Below are 18,971 nucleotides of genomic sequence, written 5' to 3'. Positions count from 1 at the left end.
CCGTGAAAGCTTGGAACTTTTCGAATTCGAAACTCCACAGTGTTCAAAAGTTTTGATAGTTTCGAATTCGAACCTCGGTCGCTACGATAATATCAAAATCTTTCGAATTCGAACCTCCGTTCGGGTCGAAAATATCGCAACCTTTCGAATTCGAACCTAGGGTGGTTCGCGACCTCCCTACCTATGGTGTAAATTATTTCACTGGTCTGTCCACTGATCTTTATGACAATTTGCTGGATCGCGCATCCCCGCTCAGTCCGGCAGCGCAAGTGCGACCATCTTGCGTCATCCTGAAGTAGACCTTTTGGAGCGTTGCAAAGGCTGGACAGCAGCATGCTGAAGACACGTTTTCTGCTCGTTCAATATCATTCGCCGAAGAAGTTTTTTTAAAGCCTTGTGTAAACGTCGATGTTGCCTTAGAGAACACGTGGACATTTTTACGAAAGCGCAGCACCGCAGGACGAAGGCACAACTCGTGGAACGTACGTCTCGCCGGTCTCGTGGCGTGATGAAAGCTTCCTTGGTACCCCGGAGTGCTGCGTCCCTGTGCCCTCGCACGCTTGGATACCGATTATAAGGCTCTAGAGGCTATATAAGGGTCTAGAGCATTCAACAGGACTGTAATTCAGGTGTTCAGTTTGTTTCTAATATGTAATTGTGGAATGTATTTATGGTGAATTCCACTCGTAGAACTGGAGCGCTTTCCAAAATCCGCGAGGGAGGCAAAATTCCGCTCCGTGGGACCCGCTCCGAATCGACGAGGGGAAGATAAACTTACATTTTTGGAGCGACCTCACCCCACACCCCTCCCCACCCTTTCCCCCTCCGCCGTACAAAATGGCCGCTGCTCGAACTTGACCAGCCCACCAACGCCTCAGCCGGCTGATCTTTCCGACGACCAGTGACGACTGTCACTGCTTAACTGCAGAAGTAACACGCGACACAGGCCGGGCGAAATTATACGTACCACGGCGCCCACACTCTAAGAAAAAATGGAGGAAAAAAGTAGCAACGGCGCGTCTTCCTCCCTTCTACTGACGCGCCCCCAACCGGACACGAGAAAAGGGGAGGAACGAAACGTTTTTCTCCTTCTCCAGGCAGACGGGAGAAAGCTCTCGCCCTCCCGACTCATCTTCTTTCGGTTTCGTTTTTCGAGTAGGTCGCGCACGTTGTTTGATAAATAGCTGTTGAGTTCATTGAGCTTCAGCGGCAGTGAAGGCCGCCTGTAATTCCGTCTTCTAGTTTAAACGTGCAGAACATTTCGGCTGCAATGACGCTTTTATCACTAATTTTATCAAACGAGCAAAGGAAGCCGCTAGAAACAGCGAAGTTGCGGAGAAGTGCCAGCAGTGCCACGTACACTGGGGGATGGCCGTCTCCGGATTGCGGGACTCGCGCGAGCGGCGAACCGACGGAACTACAGTCGCTACAGTAGCGAAACCACGCGGAACTGTGTCGACGTTTTCGACGTTATGGAAACCGCAGGAACTGCGTCCAAGACAGGCAGGTTTTGCTGCCGGCTGCCTGGGTGCCTTCCGCGCTGAGTTCGGTTCTGTTTTCCGATGCCGAGTGCAACCGGCGTTCAACGTGGTTCTGTATTTGTGCGTGTCAGCAACATAGCTGCAACATCGTGATGGCAGTGTTGTGGGTTGTGAACAGAAGACTGGAATTATCGCCGATGTGACCGTGTTAACGCGTATCAGTGGTGTAACAACAAGATGAGATCGTAAACTGTCGGGCATTGATGCCGTTGGTCGGGCCGTGATGAGGGGGCGGGGTGTCGCAGGTTGACATTCCGCTTTACATTAAAAAGTTTAATACCACTTGAGGGATTACGTGCAATCGATCAACGTGCGGATAGTCATGTTGGAACGCTGGTTTGAACAGTAGAAGCTCCTATCGCTATCGTACAATGGCCAATATGACTGTCGGAATTGTCTCGTCTCCGAGAGCGATTGCGCTCTGGGGCAAGGACTGAACTGTACGAAATCGTGACCGAAAATACGTATATTTACAGTATGGAATTTCGGCATTAAGAAACAATAGAAGGTAAAATCGAAAAAAAAGAAATCCAAGTGGCGCGCTGGGATGAGCGCTAGACGTTTTTGGGCTCGCCACGGCGTAGCTCCGTACACTGAACACCTGCCGCAAGTCGCGGCTTTGACTGCATTCAAGTTGATCGAAAAGCGATTTCTCAGCATGTGAAGCATCACTTCCAGCTGAGTGAATATCCGCTCTACAGAGATTAATTCAAGACGGCAATTGCAGATTTGCGCGAACAGCACAAATAGAAAAAACCAATAGAAATACAGGCTACGACGTGCCGTGTGGGGAAACAAACTCATGGCTTCGAACCGCATTATGGCGGCTTGATTTATTGACTTTCAAATAATTACGGCTTGATCGAGCGTTTACTTTTAATAAGAGATTCATCCCTTGAGCCATTTAAAATACTTTCAGAGGTATGACATTGCTGGGAAAAAATCAACATGCTGGGAATATTTTTTATTGCTTAGGGGGTCACCGAAAAGTTCCGTACGTTCAAAACGACCAGTATAAAAGACGGAAACGCAGAGCACGGTTGTAGTGTTCGGGTTAGTGTGGTGTTCCGTTGTATTGATATTTGTGTGTGTGCTGTGTATGTGCTCAATGTATGTTCACCTAATGTTTGTAATAAGTGTAATGTGTGTGTATAGTAGAGGGTCCCCAAGCGCAGGAGGGCGGCTCTGAAGCGCAGTAGTGGCCTGAAAAGAATAAATTATTTTTTGTAGAACATGAATTGGGCGGTACCTAGCGCCACCTAGCCTAGTTGCTTGCAATTACTCTGCTTGACCTCGCCATCTGGTGGCTAGCAATTTAACCTTTCACGCTACGCGATAAACAGCGGCTTCGAGTTTGTTCTTTCGAGAGCGGCTTTTGGTTTCGCGGATTGAGTTTGCCCTTCTCTGTGATGTGCGGTTGACGAAGGAATTGTGACTCGAGGAACACCAAAGGTAAGACTCAAAGTGCGCGAAGTAACTGGGTATCGGTTGTCTCCGTTTAACATCGCAGTGCTGTCGACGAGAAGACTGAGTAACTGCTTTCGAAACGCAAGTTTCTGTACCTCTGGGGGGAATCTGGCTTCGGAAATAAACACAGTTTGCGGAAAGCTCGTGTGACGCTTTTATATGCTGCTGCTCTCGTCCCGTACAAGAGACGTAGCGTCCTGGTTAAGCCTTATTGGGCTCGATTTGCTCGATTCGGGGCCGCCATATTGAGATGCAAGCGACGGAGGAACGTTGCTCCCCTGCTTCAGGGACGAACGTTTCTCCCTTTCTAAAGGAACATAGGTTACAAGACCGTTCCTCCCCTAAGGGAGGACTATCCATACCCTTTTTTCTAAGAGTGCATGTCACAAATAACGAAGACGTCCGCGTTCGGCACCGTCACATACCTTTCGGCCGCCTCGAAGCGGCGGGGCACGGACAGCGATTGCCAGCGGTGGAGTTTAGATTTGTAGTACGACTTTAATAAACACAAAGGTAAGAAACCATCATTTGCGTGGTCGTTGCCTAACCACTTCTTGCTTTATTTCACGGGAAAACGCCGACGGAATGCAGTGTAAGAAGGTAAACAGTCACTGGCTGCGGAATGAATAGGCCTAACCTTGCGTCTGCCTCCGGCTTTTCTGTCGTTCTTTTTCTCGTTCTTCCTCTCGCGATCACAGACGCCAGCGCTTACGATTTGCCACGCTCCACATTCCCGGCTTTTTATCCCTGATCTACGCGAGGTAGAAGCGTTCGAGCCGTCACAATCCAGAGTAAACAACCGACGCACCCGAACAGATCCAACTCCACGACCCGACCGGCCCGCCGATCTCTCCAACCTCGCCGGGCATGCGCACCGCCGATTTAGACGGAAATCACGTGGACCACTCTGTCAACTTCCGGAGAGATCTGTGAAATCCCGCAGAGCAAGTTCGGCGGAGTTAGGGGCGCTCCGTGGAGCGGGCGCTGCCAGAGATCTACGAGCGGAAGATGACCAACTTGAGCCAGATCTGCGAGCGGAATATGCGCGCTCCAAATGGAGCGCTTTTGGAGCGCTCGAGATGTGCGAGCGGAATTCACCATTAGGAGTGCGTTTAAATACCACAGGGACACCTTTTACTAACAAAATAAAAAAAAAAATAAAAAGAATTTTGTAGTGCGTTTTTAATGCGCACATGGCATCTTGAGGGGGAAGGAATTATATTTTAGGTATATATAATTTTTTTTCTGACTAATGTTTAGGATATATTTTGAATACTTTACGCGCGTCTTTCGAATGTGGACAAAATAATACAGAATGAATACAAAATGAATATTCATATTCAATACATTTCAACTGCGTTTCAAGTACGGCTTGTTTTTGCTAAGGGATTGATTGCAATTCGCCGGAACAGCTGGGCGATCCAGGAGACTTCCTGCGCGCCTCACACCTACAAAACATTGGCACGGCGTCGATTCTTGATAGTTTTTTAAGCGTGCCAAGACACAGAGACGCAGCAACTCAGCGTGCGCTGGAAGCTTTGATCACGCCGCGAGACCGGCGAGATTTCCGTTCGACGAGCTGCGCCTTTTTGCTGCAGTGCTGCGCGTTCGAACAACGCTTGACGTGTTTCCAAAGGCAATTCCCATCGTTTCAAAAAGTTGATTCTTTGGCAAATGACGGCGAATGAGCAAAACACCTGTCTTCAGCACGCTGCCGCCCAGCCCCTGCAACGCTCCAAAAGGCTGACTTTCTGTGTCGCAAGATGGCCGTCCGGTGGCCGCATTCGCAGAGTGGGGAAGCGCGAGCTCACAAGTTTGGCCCGGCAAACTCTAAAACAGATGGTGTTTCCAGGCGGAAACATTTTCTCCTCTGTGAAACATGTAATGTTTCCTGAACACCTATGCAAAGCCGCTAAAAGGTGTAACAACACTCCTCTTGCACGCGCTCAGTAGTTCTGTCGAAAACATTACACCTATTGTAGAAAAAATATAGTGTTTTGAAGAGGTGCATTCGGCAAGAAACAAGTTCTAAACATTATTTAGGTGTTTTGAAGTTTGCTGCGTGCGCGTAAAATGACAGTGCCATTTCGTTGTAGGGGATACATGGTGTGCATTCAGGGGCGACGACACCGTGCGCTTAGGACACGGTGACATGGTAAGATGACTGACTGCACCTCAATAATGGCGTGGCAGGCCGAAGAACGAAACCGGAGCCCGTTGTCATCTACAGATCTCCAAAGCGAGCGGCAGGAGCTTCCGAGGGTGTCGGAAGCGGAAACCCACACTCCGGCCGCGTGACGTAACACCTATAGCAACCGAGGTGTAGTGAGGGACAGCGGGGCTAAGGCGTACATCGGCCGCCGGCGAGGCGGCTCGAGGCGGCATGAACATGTGGCCTGAGGTCGGTTCATATTTTCCGCGCGCCAAGAAGGCAGCGCGGCCGTGGCCTAACGGTTATCGCGCTTGCCTTCCGCGCGAAGGGCCAGGGTTTGATTCCTGGCCGCGGCTACACATTTTTGTTGAGACTGTAATGTGATGTTCTGGCGAATTTGAGAACCGCCTTGGCTGATTCGAGGTTAGAATGTTCTACGCGCCGAACCTTCTACGTCGAACGGAACGATCCAGAAACCCACGAGGGTACATAAGGGATTCCGCAAGGCGAGCGGAGTCAGTTTCGCCTCAGCGTTCGATCGTGCTGCTTCGCCGCCTTCGACGCCCGCGACGCTTTGTTGTTATCTTTCTTTCTTCTTTTATTTTTGTCCCAAGTTCGCCCCATTAAACGTTCAGTTTACTCAGTCTTCGCCGCCTCGTCACTTGTCATCCGTGACATTTTGGTGGAGGTGCGGGGTAATTGCGTCCCATGACCGTGGACCGTACCCCTCCGAAAACACGCCGGCCAAGTGACGTACTCAGCCCCGGGAGGCTTCCCTTCGCAGAAGACCAGACCAAGGCCCGGTCAAGTCTCCATACTCGAGGCCTACCGCCGGAACTCGGACCCCTGCCGCAGAAATCATGAAAGAAGACCGCGACGATGACCGGTCCGCCCGTCATTCTCCTGCCCGTCGCCCCCCGATTGCCGACACCTTTCCATGGCGAAATCCATGAAGACGTCGAGGACTGGATTCTTCACTATGAGCGCGTGGCCCGCCACAACGGATGGAACGCCGAGCAACGCCTCCAGAACCTCTACTTCTCGCTGGAAGGCACCGCGAGGCACTGGTTCGAAAACCACGCTCACTTCGTGGGATATCTGCGCCACCGTTTTGAAGTGAACATTCTCGAACCAACACCGGCGACAGAATGCGGAGGACCTGCTCCAGACGCGGACACAAGCCCCCGACGAGAGCGTGACAAGCTACGTTGAAGACGTGCTACGACTTTGTACATGCGCCGACCCGCAAGCCACCGAGGAGAAGTTGCGCTTCCTCATGAGGGGCGTCAAGAGCGAAATCTTCGGTGGCCTTGTCCGCAGCCCCCCGATGACGGTAGACGGCTTCGTGGCCGAGGACCAACATCGAGCGAGCGCTATCGGCCAGAGCTGTGCACTATCAGCGACTCGCCGGTGTGTCAACGGTTCCGGCTGTCTCGCCACCTCGCTCCAATGTCGACGGTGTCGGCATCGAACACCTGCGGCAGATCATCCGCGACTTCGTCCGGGACGAGCTCAGGAAGCTACTGCCGGCTCACAACCGTCCGGCTTCGCTTTCGATTGCTGAGGTGGTTCGAGAGAAAGTACAGCGAGCTTGCCAGCCGGACACTCCCATCATCGTTCCAGCTCCCGAAGAACCGACGTTAAGCTACGCCGCAGTGGTCCGCCGAGCACCACCAGCACCGCGTCCGTACATGGCGCCTCCCCAATGTGTGCCTCCAGAGCCCCAGTATTCCCGACGCCAAGAAGATTGGGCGCACGTTCGTCCAGAACAAGTTGCGCCAAGGAAGACCGGCGTGTGGAGGACGGCTGATTGACGCCCGTTGTGCTACCACTACGGGGAAGCCGACCATATCTACCGACGATGCCCCTACCGCCCGCTGGGCCTACGAGGGTTCGCGCCCAACGACCCTCGACCACGTCTTGGAGAGCGACCTCGGGACATTGAGGACTATTTCCGTCGCTCTTCATCTCCTGAGTCGTCTCCCCGCCGAGTATTCCGTTCACCATCTCCCCGACGCTCGCCATCGCCCTTCCGCCGGTCTCGCCGAGATAGCCTCTCACTCATCGCGTCCCGTCGGAAAACTAGGCGCGGCAATGCCGGGAAGTGGTGTTGCCGAAGACGAACGATGCCAAGATCCTCCAAGATCATCGGAGCTCTCCCACTCTAACGCCGCAACGCCCCGAAACGTTTCTGTAACAGTGTCGAATAACCTCAACGTTATCATCGACGGCCACGACGCGACAGCACTCGTCGAAACCGGAGCAGATTACTCCGTTTTGAGTGGGAGACTCTCGTCGCCTTCGAAAAGTTACGACGTCGTGGGATGAACCACAGATACGAACCGCCGGCGGACACCTCATCACGCCTGTCGGCAGGTGCACTGCTCGCGTTGAGATCCACGGTGAAACCTGCCCTGTCAAGTTCGCAGTTCTGCAAGACTGTTCGAGAGACGTCATTCTCGGAATGGACTTTTTGTGTGAATACGGCGCCATCATCGACCTTTGGGAGAACAAGCTGACGCTTCGGAAACCTGTTCCCTCGGAGGAAGATCCCAAAGCGACGTCAGCCGCAGTGCGAGTCCTTACCAGCCACGTAAACCTGCCGCCGCTGTCCAGTGTCTTTGTGCCCGTCGGGACCGACGAAGCCACCTGCGGGATAGCACTGTTGGAAGGAAGCGTTCAACTTCTCCTTGGACGAGGGATTGGCATTGCAAGAGGCGTAACCGAGCTCCAGGACGGGCGTAGCGTAGCCCTTGTCACCAACTTCCGGCAAGAGTCGCAGCACGTTACAAAGGATACAGCTGTGGGCTACGTCGAGGAAATTCAGGACTCAGCCGCGATCGCCGTGATCTCAGAAGACGCCTCTCCGACGCAGCAAAAGGGAACCACGCCGTCAGAGCTCGACATCGACCCATCCCTCCCAGCCCCACAATGACGACAGCTGACTGACGTTCTCGCTGAGTTCAGTGAGTGCTTCGCCACATCGTCAAGGCTACGCCAAACAGCGGTTGCGAAGCATCGAATTGTTACTGATGATGACGTGTCCCCTATTCATCAGTCGCGCTACCGAGTTTCAGTGAAGGAGAGGGAAACGATCCAGAAACAAGTTCAAGAAATGCTTGACGACGATATTATCCAGCCTTCAAGCAGTCCGTGCGCCTCTGCAGTCGTGCTGGTGAAGAAGAAGGACGGAACCCTTAGGTTCTGCGTGGACTACAGGCGGCTGAACGCTGTTACAAAAAAGATGTCTATCCGCTTCCCCGCATAGATGACACCCTCGACCGTTTACACCACACCCGATACTTTTCGTCGATGGACTTGGACAGTAACTACTGGCAGATTGAGGTCGATGAACGGGACCGCGAGAAGACTGCCTTTGTCACGCCCGATAGACTTTACGAGTTCAAGGTGATGCCCTTCGAACTCTGTACGGCGCCGGCGACTTTCCAGCGGGTCATAGATACCGTACTAACGGGACTGAAGTGGCAGAGCTGCCTCGTTTACCTGGATGACGTCGTCGTTTTTTCGCACGACTTCGACGAGCACTTGAAACGGCTTAAGTCCGTGCTCTAAGCCATCAAGAGCGCAGGGCTCACACTCAAGCCAACGAAGTGTCGCTTCGCGTACGCCGAACTTAAGTTCCTTGGTCATGTCGTTAGTAGCGAAGGATTACGCCCTGACCCCGCGAAGACATCCGCCGTAGCCGAATTCCCTCGACCGTCGGACAAGAAGGCCATCCGCAGATTCCTGGGGCTGTGCGCGTACTAAAGGCGCTTCGTTCAAGATTTCGCAAAAATTTCGGCGCCCCTCACACATTTTACGAAAGACGCCGTGAAGTTTCACTGGGCAGCAGAACAAGAACGGGCGTTCGACGAACTGAAACGAAGACTTCACACACCTCCGATCCTCGGACATTTCGACCAGTACGCCGAAACTGAAATTCACACGGAAGCAAGTAATTCCGGACTTGGTGCGGTATTGGTACAGCTACAGGAAGGCACGGAGCGAGTCATTGCCTACGCGAGTAGGACACTGTCAAAGGCGGAGAAAAATTACTCCACGACGGAAAAAGAATGTACAAAGTTTCGTCCGTACATATACAGGAACCCGTTCCGGGTGGTCACAGACCATCACTCGCTCTGTTGGCTTGCAAACCTCAAAGACCCTTCAGGACGCCTGGCTCGATGGAGTCTTCGACGGCAAGAATTCGACATGACCGTGGTCATGTCGAATTCAGGACGGAAACATAGTGACGCCGACTGCTTGTCCAGAGCCTCCGTCGAAACGTCAAGCTGTACCGACGTGGATGACGACGAGTGTTTCCTCGGTGCCGTGAACACCAACGACATGGCAGGACTTCAACGAGACGATTCGGAGCTCCGCGCCCTGATTGAGCATCTAGAAGGACGAGGAAGTACTGTTCCTCGTGTCTTTTCACAAGCCCTGCCGACCTTCGCTATTCGAAGAGGTGTATTTTACAAGAAAAATTTTGGAACCAATAATTCGCCGTGGCTTCTGGTAGTCCCTACCAGCCTTCGAGAAGAGATTTTTCAAGCCTGCCACGAAGACCCGACTTCGGGACACCTCGGTTACAGCCGAACTTTAGCCCGAATAAGTAAAAAATACTACTGGCCCAAGCTGCCGAAGACCGTCCATCTCTACACGCGATCGTGCCATGAGTGCCAGCGACGCAAGAAACCGCCGTCGAAGCCAGCAGGTCGCCTTCAGCCGATTCCCCCTCCAACCAAACCGTTCCAGCAAATTGGAATGGATTCGCTGGGCCCTTTTCCATCGTCGACGCTGGGAAACCGCTGGATAATCGTCGGCACAGATTATCTTACACGTTACGCCGAGACGAAAGCCCTTCCATCGGGGACTGCTGTTGAAGTCGCAAAGTTCTTCGTCGAGTCTATCGTCCTCCGGCATGGCGCCCCCGAAGTCCTGATCACAGACCGAGGGTCATCGTTCATGGCGCAGTCGACCCAGGAGATCCTTCGTCTAAGCCAGACGGACCACCGTCGGACCACCGTCGGACAACTGCATACCATCCGCAGACAAACGGGTTGACGGAGCGGCTCAACAAGACCATCGCCGACATGATCTCTAGGTACGTCGACGTGGAGCACAAGACATGGGACGAGGTATTGCCGTACGTCACATTTGCCTACAATACGGCCGTACAAGAGACCACAAGAGTGACGCCGTTCCAGCTGGTGTATGGCCGGAAGGTAACGACCATGCTGGACGCGATGCTGCCCCATGAGGCAGCTGACAATGAGAGTGACGACGCCCAGGTGGTTGCTCAACGGGCCGAAAAAGTCCGCCAGCTCCCCCGACTCCTGATTCAGGACCAGCAACGTGTCGACGCGGGCCGCTACAACCTCCGTCGCAGGGATGTCCACTTCCAGCCCGGAGACAGGGTGTGGGTGTGGACGCCCGTCCGTCGCCGCGGCCTCAGTGAGAAACTTTTTAAACGGTACTTTGGGCCATACAAGGTACTCCGTCGCCTCGAGGAGCTGAACTACGAGGTGATGCCCGACGGAACAAGAACATCATCACGCCGCCCAGCACGGCCTGAAGTCGTCCACGTCGTGCGCCTGAAGCCGTACTACGCTCGATAGGACTGTGGACCTTATGTGTTTCACATGACTCTTTAGTTTTCCATTCTTTTTATGTGCTTTGTTTAGTTTTGTGTTGCACCGGGACGATGCAGTTTTAAGGGGGGAATAATGCCGCGCGCCATGTGGGCAGCGCGGTCGTGGCCTAACGGTTATCGCGCTAGCCTTCCACGTGAAGGGCCAGGGTTCGATTCCTGGCCGCAGCAACACGATTTTTGTTGACACTGTAATGTGATGTTCTGGCGAATTCGAGAACCGCCTTGCTGATTCGAGGTTAGAATGTTCTACGCGCCGAACCTTCTACGCCGAACGATCCAGAAGCCTACGAGGGTACATAAGGGATTCCGCAAGGCGAGCGCAGTCACTTGCGCCTCAGTGTTCGATCGTGCTGCTTCGCCACCTTCGACGCCCGCGACGCTCTGTTGTTATCTTTCTTTCTTCTTTTATTTTTGGGCACAAGTTCGCCCCATTAAACGTTCAGTTTACTCAGTCCTTCGCCGCCTCGTCACTTGTCATCCGTGACAATATTTTGTAATGAGCCATTGAAAAGGGGGGGGGGGAGGGTTTAATTGACACGCATCCCAGTGATACGACCGCCGTCCCCCAGTGCACGGCGCCGAGATTGGCAAAAGGGGAGCTCACCGGCGACCTTAGGTTTCTAGGTGTTACATCAGAGTGTTACATGAGTCTGTGGCGCCATCCCGTGGCGACACGGCGAACTTTGAATGCATGTTCTCCAACCAGTCCAAGGTCAACACATTTTCCGGGGCACCAAAAAGAAGCACCTGTTTCGGGCAATCTACAGCACCACTTCGCAGACGACACCATGCGGGGTTGGCTACTTCTATAAGGTGCCGATAGATGGCGTAATGTGAGCATCAGTGTTTGATATAACGCAGCTGCTTGACATAAGCACCAAGGAGGCTACAGAGGCTGGTTTGAAATTCAAGACCAACAAGTCAGCAGCTGGTCTGCAGGACCACACGAGGCAACACGGCATTCTTGGACTCGGTGTGAACAGTGTCCCAATACATAACTCGTACAAGTACTTGGGCATCACGCCGTCAAACGCCGAAGACTATTTGCGAATGCAACACACATACCTCCTCCAAGTAGCCATCCGAGGACCTAACATCATCTGAAAACGCAACCTGTGGCGTTGCAATAGGTTTACTGTATTGAGAGAACTGTGGAAGACGGAATTAGTACCAGGACTGACATTCGTCAATGAATTGCCGCATAGTCTAATGCATACGAGCCAAGTATACTGCACTACTCCTCGTAAAGTATTTGGCTTTACTGTCCCAGCGATAGGAGACAGGGTGACGATGTAAAAACTCTTTCAAAAATGGAAGATTCATGAAATGAATCTTCTATCTTTGTATCAATGACACTAGCACGTCATTTACCAAACACGTTTACTAAATATACAGGGTGTTTTCTTTTTATTCTTACACATTTGATTAAAAAAAACGTGAAAGCTACACTAATGCGGTTTATGCAGTTGGGTTATACGGCCAGGCGGACATTACGTGGGCGGCTGATCTTTGCAATAACTCGGTTAATTAATTAAATTTCGTTAATTAACTTTTTAATTACTGAAAATAAACATATGGTTTAAATTAGAAACTTGCTGAGCATTATCAAAAACCCCTAAATCAACTATTTTTAGCAGGATATAACGCCGGTGCAGCATTTTACGGCGTTCTGTAAAAACGCTTCATTTGGATGCGTTTCTAGATTTCGGTTTCTTATCGGAGCGCATCTACGCGCCCGCGATCCTGCTCCCCGGTGGTCGCGGCGCGAAGCCACCTCTTCGCCTTCCTCATAGAATGGAGGAAAGTAGGGCGCACCTGTGTTGCGCGTCTCAGCCACTGGGGAGCAGGACCCCGGGCGTGGTGATGCGCTCCGATAAGAAACCGAAATCTAGAAACGCGTCCAAATGGAACGCTTTTACAGAACGCCGTAAAATGCTTCCCCGGCGTTATATCCTTCCAGAAACAGATCATTTAGTGGTTTTCGATGATGCTCTACAAGTTTCTAATTGAAACTATTTGTCTATTTCCACTAATTAAAAAGTTAATTAACGAATTTTAATTAATTAGCCATCTTATCGCAAAGATTAGCCACCCACATAATGTCCGCCTGGTCGTATAACCCACCTGCACAAACTGCATTAGTGTAGCTTTCACGGATTTTTTTAAACAAATGTGTAAGAATAAAAAAAAAACACCCTGTATAGTAACATGTAAAGGATTCTAGAGAGCACAAGTATATAGCATAGTTATCTCATTTTTTAGTGGCATGATCGCTTGAGTATATAAACGCGATAGCGTTAAGGAGCTCGTGGCGCGCCGGCCGACCTCGGTGGTGTGACAAAAAAGGCGCGCCAGCCTCGGTGGCATGCAAGAAAATCGATAGCGTGCCATAAAAGGCGCACGGGCCTCAGTGGCGTGCAAGATAAGCCGGCGTGACTTGAATAACCCGATAGCGTTCAGGGGGGAGGGGGGGGGGGGGGGGGGGAGCTCGTGTCGCGGCGGCCGCGGTGCCGTGCCAAAAAAGCCCGCATGACGCAAATATCCTCAATCAGTCGTTAGGGTCATGACGTCAGAACCACATGACCTACGCTTGTCTGTCTGGAGGAGCGTAGAGTTTACATCTGTCGCGGAGGAGCAGTGCGGGGCGCACTTTTGAGTCGTCGTCTTCTGCGAGTGGGGATGCCGCATCCACGTCTGCTCCAACTCGTCGACGGGGTCGACCACGAAAGACTGAAATCTAGAAGCCGGAGACGAAGGCTGGGCGTGCAAAGGTGATGCGCCACAAGCGGGTAGAGAATTCGATAGCGCTATCGGGTTCCACTCTTAAACGCGAAGCTTAAGCGCCCTCCGACTTTTGATTACACGTTTCACCGCAAGAAAGGTAATGGGCGATGTTTATTTCATTTCAGTTCAGAACAATCAAGCACAATTGTCAGGGTAATCAATTTGGTGTGGTTGTCCTGGACAGATCTGGCTGTAGGCATTTGAGCATTCTCTTGGAACAGGTCCGCGCCTCTTCTCGGGGGCCACCCAGAGGCTACACACTGCAAACATGTAAAATGTACGCAGATTTTAGCATAGAGCGGGTTTATACAGTTATTTTCATCAAATACTCGGTTGTATATTCGCTGTTATACTCCGTACGCAGCACGGTGAAACACACCGGCGAAAATCAGACAGTTCGGTGTTTCAAAGGAGCTGTGCAACAATTTCAGGGCTTTGCTTAAATAATTGTGGAAGTTGATGCCTGACACTTCTGCAGTGAACTACAGAAAACAGATTTTGCCTGGATACCCTAGTTTTTATTTAAAAAAATGAAAAAGATCCAGGTTTTTGCCGCCTCTCAACTCGTGCATCGTCTTCCGGGTCACGTGCACAGTGACGTTACTTGAGTAGGCGCGGAGTTCCGGAAAAGTTCTCTCTTTAGAGCCATCAGCGAGCAGCGAGAACTCATCCGCTCGCGACCGCGTGACCACCCGTCCTTTCCCGTCCGGCGCTGTCCCCCTAACGCCTCCGGCTTCTGATGGCTGTTCGCGGTTTTGTGGACCTAGGATAGAGGGCGCCACTAAAACTCCGTATAATAAAAGTTTTTTCGATGATACCAGGGTTTTGACGCATTTATATATATGTTGGAACGACAAGATTTATAAAAAAGTTACCTTTTATCGAGCAGGTATTCGCACAACTTGCTGTCTTTCTTACAATTACCCAAGTGACGTCACGCCGCTTGTTTCTCATGGCCGCCGCTCGTGGCTGCAGGTCGGGAAATATTCCAAGTTTTGCCTCGCTATTACGCGGCGGAATCGCAACATTTCGATGAAAGGGAGTTGTGTTTTCTGCCATTTGTGACACAGTGAACAATATCAAAAGCAGCAAATGCCAATTATTTCAACGTTAAAATCGTTGCACAGCTCCTTTAACGTAGCCGACGCCTCGAGCGTCATTCCGGCTTTACTGGCGTCGCTGGCGCGAAATCGGTTTTTAGACCACTTCGCTGTCCTCGCGCCTGCTGTTGGCCGAAGCCAGTCTTGTACACGTTACTGAAGAAAATAAATCTATTACAATTTCAATTACTTCTGCTTAAAAAGTATTAAATTAGATTACTTGATAAAAAAGCAATTGGCCGTTTGTTGAAAAATTAATCGTGACTTTTCTGTTTGCTTCAAACTTTCCAAACGACTGATTTTTGTGCCGGTTTGACAACGGATCATTATGCGGTTCATCATTGAATTAAAATCGCAAACTATCGACTAGATATTTTCTTAATCCATAAAATTTGGTAAATTCTCCTCCTCTCAGAGACTTAGGTTGAGGATTCTTCGGTAGGGAAACTTGTACAAAGAGAGCCATTAGGAAGTAAGGGAAAAATAGCAACGGTTACAATTTTTTACCTCCAACAAAAGTCAGATTACTGTTGTTTTTACTTTCTCATAAATGCATTTATATAAATGCAAATTACAAAAAAAATAAGTGAGTACAAGTAATGACATTACTTGTACTCACTTATAAGTAATGTCATTACTTGCACTCATCTATAAGTAATGACATTACAAGTAATGTCATTACTTATAGATTGCGCTCGCGCTCGCCGGAGAGCAGCTGCAGGTGGAAAATGGCGGCGTAGTGTGAGATTATAGAAAGCCCGTGCTCCAGGTAACGTTCTGTTCATGCCGACCGGTGACAGAATTCGATTCCGCACTAAAAACACTCCAAAAGCTGTGCGGCCGGGAAGATCGCAAATCGTGGCGTGCTTTTTCTATGACCGTATTTATTTATTTATTTATTTATTTATACATACTGCTGGCCCGTGAGCCGTGGTAGGGAAGAACAACATAGAACAAAGCGATACAGGGGGGCTAAGCTCGCCTCCGGCGGGAATCTCTCCGATGCCACGTCACGAGGGAGGGGAGGAGCTTCTTTTGACTCCGCCCCGGCGAGTTTCCCACTCCCCCTCTCACATTTCCGACCCCCCCGGCGGCGGCGAGTTCCCCAGCGTAGCTCCGATTTTTCCCTACGCTCCGCAGTGAAGGGTTTTTATTTTATTTAAATCGGGGGATCGGTGGCCGGCTGGGCTAGCGCACGCCAGCTCGGAGCACGTCGACCGAAAGGTCCGTTGCAGAACCCAGGATGCTGGGTTCAATCCCCACCCCTGCCCGTTTCGATGTTGATGAGCATCGTACCGGCGTGCAGTCATGTAACACTACTGCGGGATGGACGTTAAAGACCCCAGGCTAGCGGTTGTACGGCACTGCATGGCTAAATTTCTCATCTACAGCTGGGAGAATCTTTCCCGTTGAGGCAGAACAAGTTTTAGGCAGTATCAACATACATACAGCCCAATTTTTTTATTTAAATCGTAAATGACAAATAAGAATAGGTAACAGCAGGGATGCTAATTATACAAACATTGCTTGGATGTGGGCTAGTTGATTGGACATTGTGATGGTTTGCTGCGCCACGTAGATGCAAGAAAAACGCTCTTGATAAAGATATAAACTAAAGCAGAGTATAGACGAAAAACAACATACAGGAATGGCGCAGACTAACAACTGTGTAATTTCTTTCTCATCTTTCTCCCCCCACACCGCCACACAGCCACAATATATATATATTTTTTTTTTCAGAATAGGGTGCACGTGGAGCGAAAGCTCGCGCTGCAGAACCCAGGATCGTGGATTCACCCCCACCCCTGCCCTTTTCGATGTTGATGAGCATCGTACCGGCATGCGGTCGTGTATCACTACTACGTGGTGCACGTTAAAGACCCTAGGCTAGCAGTCATACTGCACTGGCTAAATTGCTTATCTACAGTAGGTGACAATTGCGTAATGTTCTGGCATGTTCTCCTGCTGTATAAACAACTAACGCCCAATTTGTTTGTCAAAATACGGTGTGGAAGAAGAAAGATGAGAAAGAAATTACACAGTTGTTAGTCTGCGCCATTCATGTATATTGCTTTTCTTCTATCATCTGTTTTAGTTTGAATTTTATCAAGTGCGTTTATCTTGCATCTACGCAGCACAGCAACCCATCAAAATAATTGTAAAAGCCTGTAGGTAATGGTAAATTGCGTTCCTGGTTGCAGATTGCCGTAAAAACACATTTGTTTCTAGGATTCACTTTGTAGAATTTGGATTTAGGATTCACGACGGGGGCGACGGTTCATTCACGGCTCCATCGCCTCAAGCCCGGTTCGCCACGCAGTTCATCGCACAGCCACCTTACAACGTCTTTCGAGAGACGATAGTGTTGTTGAAAATGAACGTCGTCCATGTCAAACACATTGGCGTGGTTTAAATACCTATGCCGACGGCAAAACACGAACGAAAACGCTGCCATTTTGGACGCTTCTCCCTGATCTCGCGCCCAACTCGCCCAAACTCGCCTAGGTCGGAGCCGGCAAGCTTTTCCCATCCGCGGCGGCTTCTGCCACGTCACAATGACGTCACCGCATCTCGCCGCGAGTTCCGAATATGCAACTCTCCGACCGCCTCAAACCCTCCGTTTAACGTCACGATCTAGGGAGTGTCTGCGCGTGTCGTCATGCACGGCGCCGACCAATCGCGGCGGTCGGAGAGTTTGGCGGAGAACTCGCCTCGATCTCGCCGAGCCGAGCTTAGCCCCCCAGTTCATGCCTCTAATAAAAACTTTGAACAATACTACATTTGAACCCAGGGATCCTGGGTTCAACCCCATCCTTGCCCGTTTCGATCCGAATGAGCATCGTATTGGGGAGTGGTCGTGTTTTACTACAGCGTGGTGCACGTAAAAGTCCCCAGGATAGCTGCTGTAGACAGACACCAATTAAGGCTAGCTTCCGGTTTTATAAAAGTACATACAGCGCACCTATTTTCCTTATTATTTCTTATTAATAATGGGTTATAGTCTGAAAACATAGGATCATATTAGTAAACGATATTTTAAAATTGAATCTATGGTATGATTCTAATATTGTAGACATTTGGTATCAATGAATAACAATATTGGAATAGTGGTATGCCTATTTGGTTATCAATCTAAAAAAAAGAGAAAAACCTGGCGAATCATTGTGATAGAATACAAACATTGAAAATATTGTTGCATGGTTGGATAAAGCCTGGTTCAGACAGTTGCGTTCGACTGCGTTTGACTCCGTTGCGGCTGTGAGAAGCCAGGAAATCCCTGCTGCTCATATCGCGTGCCAAGATCAGTCCTTGGATTGGATTCCACGCTTCATACGAAGTGCGAATGTGCCGGTGACTCGCTTTCGGTTCTCGACGCAACGGAGTCAAACGTACTCAAACGCAAGTGTCTGAACCAGCCTTAACAGTATAGAACACGAAATAATTTTGGTTAGGAACAATGGAAGATGTAAGGACACCTGTGTCTTTTGTTTCGATAGACTTTTATGTTTAACAGTTCTTCGTTACTGGAAAATTTCCTCGTAACTGAGCCTGGGACGATTATCAGCCGGAGGGATTGTGGCAGTGCTCTGCCACGCTGGAGGAATATGTCCTGTTGTCCCGTTGGAGACAGAAGTAAAGCCCGTTTGCGGGAAACACGGGTCAGTTTGGCGAGACATGTCCCGCAGGCTCATTGCTCCCAACCTTCGTGCTCCGGTGTAACTTAATATGAATTCGTTCGCACCTTCAAGCGACGTTTTTCTGCAGCTTCGTCATCGGAGACACCGACCGAGATCGGAGAGTCATCTAGAGTATCTTCTCACCGCAAACAATAAATTTACTTAAGAACTAGTGTACCATTTTAGAGCACAATCTGAAACCCTGATATAATATTGCTTACAGGTATCGGTATGTGATTAGAAAAAGCACAGTGCCTACGTTGGTACGAATGCTACACTCTAAAAAAAAAAGGGGGTGTAGACGTTCCACCCCTTGTCACATATACGACACCCCAAAACTTCAGTTGGATGTACAGCGCACTGACGTTGAACTGACGCTACAAAATTTCACGAGCGGCTTGATAGCCGAGTTGTACAACTCATTAAAACAGTTAATGGAAGTGTGACTGAGTGCAAAAAAGTTATCGGGGCTTTCTAGGTTCAACTGCAAAACCTGTGTGTTTATTTCCTGTAGACTTTGATACGTACTTTAGCTGCTTAATACGTTATATCCTCACCGTCATCAACCCTCTCGCAAAAGGTTGGGCAGTCAGT

The 18,971-nt window shown here is 50.3% G+C and overlaps 1 protein-coding gene across 1 annotated transcript in view; it reads right to left on the bottom strand.

Moving 5' to 3' along the window:
* Positions 1-13,735: 13,735 nt before the first annotated feature.
* The window catches only part of LOC120843301, a 48,198-nt gene continuing 42,962 nt past the window's right edge, over positions 13,736-18,971 (bottom strand). Inside the window, exon 5 of the mRNA XM_040214621.1 lies at positions 13,736-13,860. Coding sequence (XP_040070555.1) covers positions 13,736-13,860 — 125 coding nt within the window. The remainder of the gene's footprint in view (positions 13,861-18,971) is intronic.

This window comes from Ixodes scapularis, unplaced genomic scaffold (assembly GCF_016920785.2).
Source record: "Ixodes scapularis isolate PalLabHiFi unplaced genomic scaffold, ASM1692078v2 PGA_scaffold5__190_contigs__length_132052651, whole genome shotgun sequence".
NCBI classification, from domain to species: domain Eukaryota; kingdom Metazoa; phylum Arthropoda; class Arachnida; order Ixodida; family Ixodidae; genus Ixodes; species Ixodes scapularis.
This window is presented reverse-complemented; position numbering and strand designations above follow the sequence as displayed.